General features: G+C 44.6%; 1 protein-coding gene across 1 annotated transcript in view; it reads right to left on the reverse strand.

The window, feature by feature from the left end:
- Nucleotides 1-6,481: 6,481 nt before the first annotated feature.
- Nucleotides 6,482-14,563, reverse strand: part of fars2 (phenylalanyl-tRNA synthetase 2, mitochondrial) — a 69,825-nt gene continuing 61,743 nt past the window's right edge. The window contains exon 11 of the mRNA XM_076158399.1: nucleotides 6,482-7,030. Within this exon, the coding sequence (XP_076014514.1) occupies nucleotides 6,892-7,030 (139 nt within the window). The 3' untranslated portion in view covers nucleotides 6,482-6,891. The remainder of the gene's footprint in view (nucleotides 7,031-14,563) is intronic.

Genomic DNA, 14,563 nt, shown 5'->3' on the forward strand with positions numbered 1-14,563 from the left:
TGCAGGTAGTTAAGATGCAAATTAAAGCTCAGATCAATGAATACTAAATGTATGAATGCAGGCTCAAAGCAGGACGACTCGGAGGTTTAGTTTTATATTTCAGGTTTGTTGTGGTTGGCGGGTTGGCTGGTTACTGGCAGAGACAGAAACAGAGAGGTGAGTGTGTTAAAGTGCCGCGGCTGTGGGAGTGAAGGGAGCCAGAGGAGGTCAGGGCAGCACAAACCTCTGGACAGACGTGATTTATGTTACTGCTGCAACCTACCAGGGATGTTCAGCCTGCAGAGAAATAAAAACAGCATCCCATGTTTCCATGACAACCGACTGCTGGTGTGATAGTAGAAAGCTGATATTGCTTTGTTAGATTTTTTTCTCCAGTTTTTTATTTCCTACTTTCTGTTATTCTGCCAAATTTGTTCCAATTAGATTTCGCTTTCAAACTCCACAGTCACAGATCTCCATTTACACACAGATTTGATTTCCATTCAGATGTGTCGCTGACCTGGGAGAGCACTTGTGGAATATTCATCCAATTACAAAAAGTGCCGCTTCCTGTCACACACACTCACATTCAAGAGTTTTGTAGTATCGACTTTTGGATGTGAAAACAACAAGTCAGTCAATTTCTTCACTAAACATTGATAGATACAGTGAGAGCCCTTAGGACAGCTGCAGCACGTCTAAGGCAAGAGAGAGAGCGGCACTAATTATTGGAGCTCTGAAGTCTCAACGTGAAGATCTGACAGACACACACACACACACACATACACACACGTGTTATCAATGTACTTGTCTTGCTAACGTGAAATGGATCTTGGGAGCACTACTGCTGTCCCTCCCTCCCTCCCTCCCTCCCTCCCTCCCTCTCTTCATTTCCATGGTGATGGATCAGGGATTCCAGAGGTGTGCTGTTTCACTTCTACGGATGAAATGTCTTCATCACAGCCTGACAGTGCGTGTGTGTGTGTGTGTGAGAGTGTGAGAGTGTGTGTGGCTGGCTGAAGAAGCCGCACTGACACCAGCCTCATACTCCCATTTCTAAAAATACCTGCCCTGAATTCACACACACACACACACACACACACACACACGTACACACACGTACACACACACACACGTACACACACACATACGTACACAAACACACACACACACACACACACAATGGGGGATGCATATCGCTTGATTTAGCTTCTGAGACATTGGCTTGGCATTTCCAATATGCTGCTTAACTGAAAGCCATTACACCCTCTGTGTTTGTGTGTGTGTGTGTGTGTGTGTGTGTGCGTGTGTGTTTTGTGTTCTAGGCACTGAAATATGAACAGGTAGGCAGTATGCAGATCAGTCTGATAGTAAAACACCCTGATGAACAGAGGAAAGGGGGGAGAGAGAGAGAGAGAGTAAGAACATAACCCCTTTTCAATTTCCATGGCAACCACTTTTTTTTTATCCTCCCTCCTCCAGTGATGTGTGGGGCTGCCCCTTCCCAGAATTCCCCGCTGCTCATTTCCTGGGACAGAGGGGAGTGAGAGGAGTGAGACTAACATCCATGTTGTGTCCTGACGTGCCCAAAGTGTGTGTGCCAAGATAATTCAGCCACATTAAGACAGGATGTCTCAAGCTACTCCACACTAACTAACACCATTAACTTATGCCAAACATCCTGTAAAGGTTGATGTCTTCAGGCCTATAGGTGGCGCTACAGCAGCATGATCAATGTAAATGTCCACAGTCTGATTTTCTTTAATTTCTTCTCCTGGTGTTCACACAAAGGAGTTAGGAGATTTTGGTCCTTATTCTTGTTGCTAATTTAGAGGTGTGTGTGTGTGTGTGTGTGTGTGTGTGACTGTCGTTGGTGCAGGGAGGAAACAGATGTTGAACTTTGAATGAAAATCATTTGCAGTTACTGAAAAGGTGTTAGTAGTTTTTTAGCTGTTCTTCTTCTTCTTATCTCACATGGAGGCGACGAAGGAGACAGTGGGAGGCTGACAGATGTGTTGTTAGCTCGCCCCTTAGCCCCCCCTCAACACACACACACACACACACGCGGGAGACATCGTGTGGGTGTGTGCACGCATGCATTTCGTGGATTTGCAAGGATCAAGTCAAAACCGCGCAAACGCACGCACACACATGCATACACATAAGGGGGCATCGGGTTTGCTTCACAGGCGTCGTGACTCAAACTGGCTACAATTCATTCCATAGAGAGAAAGGGGGGGAGAGAGGGACAGAGAGAGGGACAGAGAGAGGGAGGGGGACACAGCGAGGGAGGGAGAGCAAGAGAGAGGGAGAGAGTAGGAGAGAGTGAAAGAGAGCGAGAAAGGGAGAGAGACAGGGACAGAGACAGGGAGGGAGAGAGTAAGAGAGAGCGAGAGAGGGACAGAGAGAGAGTGAGAGAGAGCGAGAGAGAGGGACAGAGACAGGGAGGGAGAGAGCAGGACAGAGAGGGAGAGAGAGGGAGAGAGAGCGAGAGAGGCATAGAGAGTCACAGTGAGTGAGAGAGAGAGTAGGAGAGAGAGGAAGAGAGAGAGAGAGAACAAGGGAGATAGGCAGGGAGAGGGGGACAGAAATAGAGAAGGAGAGGGAGAAAGAGGATGAGAGCGGGAGAGAGGGAGAGAGAGAGAGACAGAGAGAGAGGCAGGCATTTTTACAGGAAGAGACGCATTCATTTGATTTAAGGCAGAAACCTTCATCATTTCACACTCCTCTCACACTCTGTGTTTCTATTGTAATTACAGCCCAGAATAAAAAACGTTGCTACTGAAAACTTCACCAAACAGACAAAGGAGCCTCTCTAGAAACACAAACAACGCCTGAGTGTCTGAGCAGAGCGGCCATTTCCTCTCAACGTCGGGATTTAAAATGTAAATAAAAGCGTTGACAGCAATCAGACCATGTTAAACTCTCAAGTGGAGATCTACAACCTGCTTAGTTAACAGGGGTTTGACCTGCAGCCACACCCACACACTCCACACACTCCACACTGTGTCAGTCCGAAGAAGCCACTGAATTAATACTCAACCTCTATCCACAGAGCCTTGGACTCCGTCATACACACCCAGGTACTTGATCCCACCCGTCCTCCACATGAGACCACCAGATAGATTGATCCCACTCAGGCCCCTCCCACACACACCATCAGAGCCAAATCACTTTAGCAGAGCAGATCTCCCCAAAATCACCTTTAGAAACAACATCCCTCTAATTTGTGACAGCCACAATTATGTTATCAGCATTAGAAGATCATTTAAAAACAGGAGGACAGTTAAGGTGGTTGGTAGAGAGAGAGAGAGAGAGAGAGAGAGAAAGAGAGAGAGAGGGGAGAAGAGGTCAAAAACGCAGGAGATAAATGAGCAGGGTGTGTCTCAAATGTGTGTTGACAGTTTGCCCTTTGAGAACAGCAACAGGATGTTTGATGGATGGCATCTTCCTGTGTGTGTGTGTGTGTGTGTGTGTGTGTGTGTGTTGGGGTAGGTTACCCCTTGGCCAGTTCTGGTCCTGTGGCTCTTTGAAGCTGTCTGGACCCTATTGGATATGTGTGAGGGGGCTACAGAGAGCCCCAATTAGCACACACACACACACACACACACACACACACACAACCTTGATACAATTCTAAATGGCATCTGTTATTTTACAGAATTTGAGCGACTGTGACCTTATTTCAAAAACTTGTTTCTGATATTTTCATACACAAACACGTCTTATTCTACATTTCACACATTCTTTGCGCTGTGACACTGTGTCAGATTCTATATGATGGAATAAAAAAAGCACCAAGTCAACAACAAATCGTGTCAATGTGTCTCCATAGTAACGAAGAATCCGAGAAGCTGATTAGAGTGAAGGTATTAAAAGTTTGAAAGAACAAACAGAAGTTTCACGCTGCTAAAACGTTTCTACAGAAAAGACATCAGTTTGGTGATTAATCCTACTTTCATTTCGGTACTGCCACATGTGAGAGAAGACTAAGTGATTGCTTAGACAGATGCGCAATGGTAGTCTACCTGTGATGAGTCCACTGTAGCCCTTAACTAAAAATACCATCAAATGTCCTGAAAACCCTTTGAAATGGCACTGAAATGTCTTAAAATATCTTATAATTCAACTCTTACTGAAACATTCCTTTGAAATGTATTCAACTTCAAAGCCAGAGGCATCTGAGAAATGTCTTTGAAGTTTCAGACAATCTCTCTCCAAAACACATCTTTGAATCACTCATGAAAGTATTCTAATCTCCATCAAATGTCTCGGAAATAACCCGATACATTCTCAGATCTTCTTGTGATCACGTTGTCAGTTTGCAATGTGTGATTGTCTTCCTCATACTTCCTGTAAGTGACGAGACCGCGAGTGAGTGAGTGACTGAGTGAGTGATGAGAGAGTGAGTTAGTGAGTGATTGAGTCAGTGTATCAGATCTATTCCTAGCAGAGGTCACATTGTGTTTCTGTACAAGACCCAATCAATTCTGACCAGATACACTGAGGGATAAACCTCAGAGGACCTAAGAGAGAGAGAGAGAGAGAGAGAGAGAGAGAGAGAGAGAGAGAGAGAGAGAGAGAGAGAGCCAGCGGGAGCCAGCGGGAGAGGCAGAGGCATAGAGAGGGACGGACAGAGGGAGAGGGAGAGAGTGAGAGAGGCAGCAGAGAGAAAAATAAGAAAATATATGTGTGAAGGTGTGAATGTGTGTGTGTGTGAGTGTGTGTGTGTGTAGGTGTGAAGGTGTCTTTAACAGTAATGTGTCACTGTGCCTCTGGGTGAAGGACAGAGCTCCGTGTTCTCAGTGCAGTGGGACTTCATTGTGCTCTCAGTTGTGTTCCGTCATGTTTATGGTTCCATGTAGGAGGACGAAGTGTTGAACGTTCACTATGGGCGGAACTAAGAGGATTGCGTTGTTTGCTGTACACACACCAGACGCTGCTGCAGTAGTGGATTCTGGGAAATCCACCAGATGACGAAAAACGTGTGGCGGTGTCAGACTGTGATTATATAGCTTACATGCCCGCATTAATCAATTTACAATAACACAATCTAAGTCTGTTATCTGGAGTAAGTTAATGTTAATTTAAGATGATTTCAGACTAATTAAGGTCACTTTATTCAATAATAACAATCAAATATGAGAGGAGAGTAAAAGTGGATCTATGAAAATAAGATCATGGGCCTTTAATTTAATAAGAATAACTCTAATACATTTAATGCAATCTTGGTCCTAATATACCCTGACAAGCTTCAGGAATTTATTTATATATTTATGTTTATTATGAGATGAAACATTTTGAAATATTCTTGTGAATACAATGAATTTGATGGTGCAGATAAGTGTTCCCTTTATATGGGGAATTTAAAGGGAACAGTGTTGGAATAGTGTGGACAAGTACAAACACAACATCAGATATTCAAATGTGTATATGCTGTGTGCGTGTATGTGTGTGTGAGAGAGAGAGAGAAAGAGAGAGAGAGAGAGAGAGAGAGAGAGAGAGAGAGAGAGAGAGAGAGAGAGAGAGAGAGTCCAAAACGTAGGCATGTCCTCAAACTGTCAGAGCAAAGATTTAACTAGACTGGAGTGACAGGCTGAGCCATGGAAGGCAGACAGCCTCCTGCTGGATGATTGGCAGTGTGACATTTGACTGTGAATATGTGTGTGTGTGTGCGCATGTTAGGTGAGTGTAACATGGTAAGTCCTTCCAGAGTGCCAGTGCATGATAGTAGCAGCCTAAGCCAGCGTATCCTCTCTGCGTTGGCACACAGTCACCAACAGATCTGTGTGAGTGTGTGTTTGACGTTGTGTGTGTGTGTGTGTGTGTGCGTGTGTGTGTGTGTGTGTGAGAGTGTGTGTGTGTGTGTGTGTGTGTGGAATTTCCTAATGAGCTACATTCAAATGAGTGTGTGGATGTGTGCATGGAAAAAACTGCAAGTGAGAGCTCCCAGAATTCATTGCGCAGCTGACTGGCATGTCAGTCGAAGCCATTTAATGCCTCAACGTTGGCACAGAATAACTGACAGAGTGGCATTTGGACGTGTGTGTGTGTGTGTGCGTCTGACATTTGCGTCTCCTGTGTGGGGTACAAATGGGGAGTTGAGGCCCTTTGAAAGCTTCAATTTGAGTTTGTGTGTGTCACATCTCAGTGTGTAATTAATGAAAACTTAAACTCATCCAGATCTTAAATCATTCATTTGCCCTCCTTCCTTCCTTCTCCACTCAAACATTGGACAGTAATGACCTTATTTCCTTCTTATTTTACCTTGCATCCTCCCAATCTTAACATTTCCTTTACACTCCCCTCTTCTCCTCACATCTATCTGTCCTTCTTTTATCCCTCTCCTATCTTACCTGTAGTGTTTCTGTCTGTCCTTTCACCACTCTCCAAAATTGGACATAGACGACCCGATGTCCATCCTCGGGTCCATTCAGTGAAGCTTGATGGTTTGAGTCAGTAACACAGGCAGAAGCATGTAGGCAAACTCAGCCAGTCAACCTATTAAACAAATTATTTTTTAATCTGAAAATACATAACAAGGTTTATCGCCAAATCACGCTTCATTATGTGTTTGTTGATGTGTTCAGGAGCTTTTTGTAGTTCCCTAACAGAGACGTCCTGATTCTGCTCTGCTTCTCTTTCTCAGCAGCTGCATTAAGAAATTAAGTATGACACATAATATCTTTAGATTTTTATGGTCAAACAGAAGAGCCACAGTGGGTGACCTGTGTGTGTGTGTGTGTGTATGTGTGTGTGAACCGTTAGCCGCAGCATGAGAAGCAGGAGTGTGATGCCTGTATTAAAGTCAGCATTAAAGTCAACACGTTTCCCCTGCGGCAGGATATCACAGCCGTGAGGATGTGATGTGACTTCTTAACAGCTCTGTGTGTGTGTATGAGTGTGTGTGAGTCAGTATCGGCCCTGCACGCTCAGCTCAGTCTCAGCGGCGTGTTCGATTTGCTGGTGGACGAGCCGAACCTCCTGCTGGGTCAGAGTTCGCTCCATGTGGCGGTAGGTGATGCGATAACACTGACTCCGCCTCCCAGTCCTGATGGAAAGAGAGGGAGGGCGGGGGTTAGTGCTGCTTTTCCACAATAACACAACATAAAATAACAATTCTATTATCATTATTACATATAATATGAATAATCTAATAATAACAGTACAGTACAGTTTGACTTAGTGGTTAATGAGTGGCTAACAAGTTAAACTAGCACTTGTAAAAAAACAGCACTTAAGTTAATGTTAGCATTAACGTCCAAATGATAGAATATGTTACACACCATTAGCATATTTTGATGCTAACTGTAGGTATGTAGCATGGCTTCTCAGCACAGAGCCTCTGCTTTTCTAAAACCAGAGAGTTGTTTTCAGAAACAGCTTGGCCCTCACAGGACAGACTTTATGTTCGGCCCCACTAGAGGTAAAGATTTGCTGCTTTCATCTTCTCCCTTTCCTCTCCTTTCACTCCCTCTCCTCCTTTTGTTCTCCTTACTGACAGAATGAAGTGCAGCACAATGAAATTGAGAGCTACAATAACTGAATACAACACCAGACTGGTTTCCCCTCTCTCTCACTCTCCCTCCACTCCTCCTCTATGTCGATCACTCGCTCTCTCAGCACCTTGTGAATTATTGAACATCAGTACATTGGGTGGAAATGTCACCGAGAACCTCATCGAAAATGAACAAACTGACACAAACACAATTACACTTCATATATGTATACAAACAACACAAGCGCCCACACAGACACACACAGACACACACACACACACAGAATGGTATTTCATGTGATGGACTGTGTCGTTGTTGAATAATTGATGTCTCCATTATCCACACTGCTGTGGCGGTGGGGGGGAGGGGGTCGATACAGTGACACCTATAAACTCTGCACACATGGGCACACACACGCGCACACACACACAAAGCAAACAGGCAGGATATGCGCCATAAATATGCAAACAAATTATGGATGAAAAATGTGTGTAATTCTGTGTACAGTGGATGCAAAAACACACAATACGTGTAATGGAGTAAATACAAGCTCAGGCGTGATGAAGGGAGCATTAAGGAGGTAATAGGGATCATGAACAAGATGAAGGTGAAACAAATCATTTAGTACAAACTTTAACATGCTCTGAAGAGTCAAAGTTTGATTTAAGAACTGTTTTAAAAGTTAAGGAGCATAAATTAAAAGTGTGGCCGAACTAGTCATTTTTCTTTTTAAAATGAAACAGCTCTAATGTGTGCTTTACCTCAGGAAGAGACAAAAAAAAGTCTGGAGAACACACTGTATGCTGTGTGCATATGTGTGATTTTCATTTCAAGCAATTAGATTTCTATGAATAGCTTCCTGCTCCAATTAAAACTAAACTGAAATGGAAAAGCTTGACAACTTATTTTCTGTTTCCTCACCTTATCTTGCATTAAGCAACACTGTGCGCGCGTGTGCGTGTGTGTGTGTGGGTGTGGGTGTGGGTGTGTGTCTGTGGCTTTATATATCTCAGAGGAGAGCCTGGTGCGGTGGTATGTTTCAGATCTTGAATCACAGTCTGGGTTATTTCACCGTTTCTGCTACTACAGCTTCATGTTACTGTCACAGTCATGCACACACATGTATTTGTACAGCATGAATATTGCATGATCGCGCTGACAAAATGGCTGGCTGCCGTCAGCGCTGAAATGCTGGGGTTGAATTTTCATACTGCAGATGTGTTAAACTCATGTGTTAGACGTGCAGATGTGTTAAAGCTCATTATGTGTCAAAGTCTCCCTGTAGTGATGCAGATGTGAGGAAACACTTCCAAATGTCTCCTTGGTGATGCAGTCAGGAAGGGCGGGGTACCTGTAGCATGTGCTTGGTTACCATGGTAATACTATTACTTTTAGGAGTTCCTTGCCCAAGTACCACAGTAGAGATAACAGAGACACTGAGACTTCTCCAAAGCCACCTTAGTGACCTCTGGGACACAGGGAGGTTTTGAATATGGCTCCCAGAGGGATACTAGGACCACACTGTGGCTACCTGGCAACACCCGGGTTGGCCAGTGTGGACTTTTAGATAAGCATTGGGGTAACCTGGACAACAGAAACATAATCATAGTAGATCATGGATGAACTAAAACGGCACAGATCAGACACAGGCAACCAGAACACACTACATTGATGATGCAGATACACTAAACTAGAGGAGCAGTTTTGGAAGACTTGGGCTGGCTAGAGGGGCACTTTGGCAACATTTTGGCAAGCAGAGGGGCACCTAAGACCTAGAGCAAAACAAAAAAGGGGGACAACCAGAGACACACCTGCACATCCACAAGGGCAAGTAGACTAAACCCAACCTGATCCCCAAGACATTTTACAGAGGCACTCTCTCTAAGCTGAAGATGATGAGATGAAGGTGGGCATCTGAGAGCACTTGGGACAACTAGAGAGTCACTAGGGCACATTTGGATGCAGATTAGGAACCTAGAGGTGCACTTAAGACGACTACAAGGGCACTTGGGTAGCAGAGGGCTACTTTGACAACCAGAGATGCACTCAAACTCAGACTAACTAACAGTGCATTTGTCCCAGACAAGACTGTGGGCTCAGCAAAGTCAAACTTTGGCACCAGGGTCATCTAGAGGGGCAGATTTGGAACCAGAGAGACACACATGGTGAGGAGAGGAGCCTTTGGGCCATTCAGGGCCTATTAGGGTGAACTCAGTGCTCGGCTAGACCAGCTTTTGCTCCTTCAACGTACGGCAGGAGTTACGAGGCAAAATGTAAAATGCTTTTTAAGTGGTCACTAGAAACTAATCACTTATTCCTCAGCAGTCTACAGTCAACCAAATATCACTGACACCTGTTTAATAATGTATGAGACACGCTGTTAAAATCAAGCAAACACTCAGGTCCAAAAACAGAACCTCTATAGCGGAGGAGAGGGAGGAAGAGAGCGGCTAAGCTGCATGACAAACAAACACAGCTCCCGGGTCGACTGAGGCCAAAAACGTATCACAGACAAAAACTACAAAAAAGATTAAAATCGCGTGAAAAACATCATCATTGATTTGATGTCAGGTTTCAGCAGGTGGTGAGATGGAGGGAGCGAGCTAAAGACGGATAGGGCGGGTCGGTCGGCTCGGTGAAGGAGGGTAGAGTTTCATTCAGAAAGAGAGGAAGAGAAAAGTGGATGAAGATGGACAAGCCTGGAGGAGGAGTGTTAGGTTTCATTCTATGAGAAAATGGATCAGAGAGGGAGCGAGAGAGAGAGGGGGAGAGAGAGAGAGAGAGAGAGGGAGAGGGAGGGATCAATAGAGAGAGGGAGGTGAAGATGAGGGAATCTCCGCTAGTTACCAACGCCCTTGAGAAGCCTTCTGATGCCTTAACGCACGGAAGGGAAAAAGGAAATCTAATACAGTAAACCCCTGTGGGGCTGGAGGGAGGGGTGGAGAGGAGGTGAGGAAAGCCTTGCTCTCCTTATTCCATAGTTCTCTATCCCTCTCCTGCTTTAGTCTCACTCTGTGACCTTTAAACTTCTTATCAGTAGAGCCGATCACTGAGTGTGATGATGGTCATGGTCTAATGCTGGATTGTTGCTGATGGGTTGAAAGATGCTTAAGTGAAATTGTCAAACAAATGTGGGAGGCTGGTTAGCAAAGATCTGCCTCCATCTGAAGCCTTTGAGTCTTTGCCTCTGCACATGATGAGCGTCTCCGTCTCTGTTATTTATTTGTCCTTTTTTTCTTCTGGCAGCCTGCTGAGAGCTGCTTCAGATCTATTAATACATCTGCATAGATTAGTCAGCACGGCTCTGCAGCTCTGGCTCAGCCTCCTGCAAAGCCACCCAGGATTATGTCCAGTCTGCCGTCAAGATTAAACTCTTTAACCCCTCCGACGTGAGGTCAAAGGTCAGGGTCGGGGCTTTGGTGACATCAATATCCAACTATGTGATTTTGAAATTGAATTAGAAAAACAAAGATTCTTTCTCAGAAGTACCAACATCCTTGTATAAATGTCAATCCGTATATGAATGTGTGAAGAAGATGAGCATGCGGAAACTATTCCTTCCTCCAATTTCATTCCTAGTATGAAATGTACAGTCAGTATTGTTCAATAGCCCTTAGATCATTTTAATCTACAGAGAGCAGCGCAGCCGGAGCTGTAACTGAGTGTGGAATGGCTCTTTAAGCATGGGAGAGAGGGAGAGAGAGGGAGAGGGAGAGAGAGAGAGGGGGAACGAGAGAGATATTGAGAGAGAGAGGGAGAGAGAGAGGAAGAGAAGAAGGAGGGTTGTGAATTATTAAAAGTACTGTCGGTGTAATAGTGAAGTTTGTCTGTGAAAGTGGGTAATAACGCGCGCGCGCACACACACACACACTCACTCACACACGCACACAACAGAGACGCAAACACAAACTTTTAAGATGTCATTGATACGCCACAGTGAGTCCCCCCCACACACACACACAGGTTGAAGTCCGATCCCCTTATCAATGTTTCAATAAGTAGTGGAGCCAGTCTGACCTCATTAATTATTCGTGAGTTTAGGATCTGATTGGTCCATGAGGAGCATCACAGATTTACTTCCTCACTTCTTTCTTTTCCCCTGACTTTCTCTTCATCCTCTCACCTCTTTCCTTCCCTCTCTTTTGTCTCTCCATCCCTTCTTCCTTCTTTCATCCCATCGAACCTAAATGTCATTTTCACACTGATGAAAATTGTCTGTGAGCCTTTTGCTGCCTGTGTGTGTGTGTGTGTGTGTGTATGTGTGTGTGTGTGTGTCGCCTACTGTCCATCTGTTGGAGCACCAGGAGACATGACAAGTGTTTACCGTGACTCACTCTCTCTCCCTCTCTCACACACACACACACACACACACACATACCTCCTCATGCAAATGGTCTTTTAGCGAGATTTCGTGATCCACCAATCAATTTATTAGAGGGAGAGATACACAGAGATAAAGAGAGCGAGGGAGAGCGTGTGTGTAAGGAGGGGGTGTGCGTGTGGCGGGATGAACAGACGACATGAATCATAAGGACCTACATGTGCTTCATGACAGGCAGGAATACAGATGTCCACATGACTGACTGTGACTGTGTGAGTGATTCTCTCCAAAACCACCAGCAGGAAAAAAAGCACTTAGGATTATTTCCAACCAGTTTTCAACATAAATCAACTTGTTTCAGGAATGTTCTAGAACCCAGGGTCCTTCATCTGTATTTCCAGATGCCAAAACCCAAATAATAATAAAAATTCTGGTTCTGAGGACAAAATTATGCATTTACTCATTCATTCTTTAAACATTTGTTTGAATATCGACCTTCTTTAAGCAGAGATTAGTCCACTGTTCATCAGTGCACAAAAGTATAGCCAGAGGGAGCGACTATCCCGCTTCCCATGATTCCTTGCCCTCCCAATGCAAATCCACTTGACATTAACAGCGTGTGATTGGCTGCTCTGAACATCTGGGCCTCTCCCATTCCTGTCCCGTTGTCGCAGTGAATAATTCAGACGGCTGTTTAGCTGACGGACTCGCTGGCATTTCCTCTCTGCTAATTGCTCGTTAAGCGTTCCACTTGACCTTTAACGGCCGGGATGAATTTGGAGAGGTTTGGTTGTGTTGTCAGTGTTCACCTGTTAACACTAAGAATTAACTAGCGATCCCTCGTTTGACCTGAAATTAATTTGCCCTCCTCACCGATAATTACTGTGACTACTATATGACTATTTTACGAGTAAAAGCAAACCCCATATTTTGAATTATAGAAGAAAGATGAATAATTGCTGGTGCCACCTTTAGCAGCAACAACTGCAAACAAACTTTTGAGCCCGTATGTCTTTGCAGAATTGCTTTACTTTAACTGGCTTAAGGTCCTGCCACAGCATCGCAATGGAGTTCAGGTCAGAACTTTGATGAGGCCGCTCCGAAACCTTATGTTGTTTCTTTTAAGTCATGCAGAGGAGGACATGCTATTCTTTGGGACTTTGTCTTGCTGCATAACCCAACTGAGTTTCTGATCACATTCTCCTTCAGGATCTTCGAATAGAGAGCAGAATCAGTGTTTCTTCCTGGGTGTGTCTCGTCTAAATGAGCCCAGTTATCATTTATATTTGGTTAATGGTTGACAGAGTAATTAAGGGGGCAATTACTTTTTCCACACAGAGCAGTTAAGTCTTCCTTCATTCAATGAATGAAATGATTTAAAACTGCGTTTTGCGGGTACTGAGGTTATCTTTGTTAAATTTAGTTTGAAGATAAGCATGGAAAGGAAACATAGAGGAAACCAGGAAATGGGGCAAATACTTTTTCTGTTCTGTCAATCAAAGTGAGGAGCAGGGAGAATGTCATTATTTTCAAAGGTCAGAAAAATCAACCTTTCACGACTGACACATTATTTAATTTTCATTTGAGGCTGCCGAGGTCCAGCTGAAGCCAGAAAAGCACAGCTGACAATAGCTAATGTTGATAGCAGGTATGATAAATGAGACCCGGCTGAGCCCCGACAAAGTGCAGCAGAACAGCGCTACAGCTGACGCTCTCAAAAATTAAAGTGAAGTCCTTGTAAAATATATTTGAGTGCAGCTGAGCCTGACAAAACAAACATCAGCCTCCTGAGGCCCGCAAGTCTGAGAAAGTCCTGCTGCTGAGGCTGACAGGGCCAGTTTAGACTGGTAACTGACAGCAGAGAGCTCAGCCTGACAGATGGCCTCAAATGGTTATTGTGATTATTCCGGTGACACACTTTGGGTCAACATGGTGGCTATTCAGCTTTCCTGCTCAGGGTTGCTCTCATTCATTCCAACTCTTCCTCACATCTCTCTCTCTCTCTCTCTGATGGACTTGTTTTCCTCTCTGCCCCCTCCCTCTCCCACTAAACTCCATTCCACTGTTTACCCCTGTGATAAATATCCCTCACTTCAAGCCACTTCACTTTATTGGAAATGGCAATATGGAGGACCCACCTCTTTGTGTGTGTTTTTGCGTGAGCGCTGTAGGTTGATATAACTTTAAAGACAAACAGGAAGGCACTTGAGCGTGAATGAATCAATGTGTGTGTGTGCGTGTGTGTGCCAGAGAGAGTCAGTGTATATTAATTGTATTAAGATGGAGGGCAGGCCGGAAGAGAGCATCGTTATCAGGAAAATGGAGGCATGAGTGCTTTTCCACCACCACAGGAAAGAGTCTGCATGTGTGTGCGTGTGTGTGTGCGTGCGTGTGCACGTACACGCCTAGAATCCAATCAGATTCATTCTCAATGCATTTCCACAATCTCTTGGGTAACATGAGCTCCCCCTGATTCGAGCCTGCCTGTGTGTGTGTGCTTGTGTGTGTGTGTGTCCCCCTGTGTGTGTATGCAGAGGTGTTTCACGATGTTTGCTCTGCTCCTTTCCTCTCAGTAACTGAAGGCTGGAAAACTGATTTAATCTACCATATTTGTCTGATAAGTATGTGTCCTACCTCAGAGATGTTTTCACTTCTTCATTTTCAAACATGATCTCCGTCTAACGTTATTCACTCCAAAAGATCCTCCACAGCCGATATAGCATCTGGAGAGCAAAGGCTTGTCCCATGTTTATGAGGAGGTTGG

This window comes from Genypterus blacodes, unplaced genomic scaffold (assembly GCF_046128005.1).
Source record: "Genypterus blacodes isolate CSIRO-AG114 ecotype Tasmania unplaced genomic scaffold, CSIRO-AGI_Gbla_v1 ptg000076l_1, whole genome shotgun sequence".
Lineage (NCBI taxonomy): Eukaryota > Metazoa > Chordata > Actinopteri > Ophidiiformes > Ophidiidae > Genypterus > Genypterus blacodes.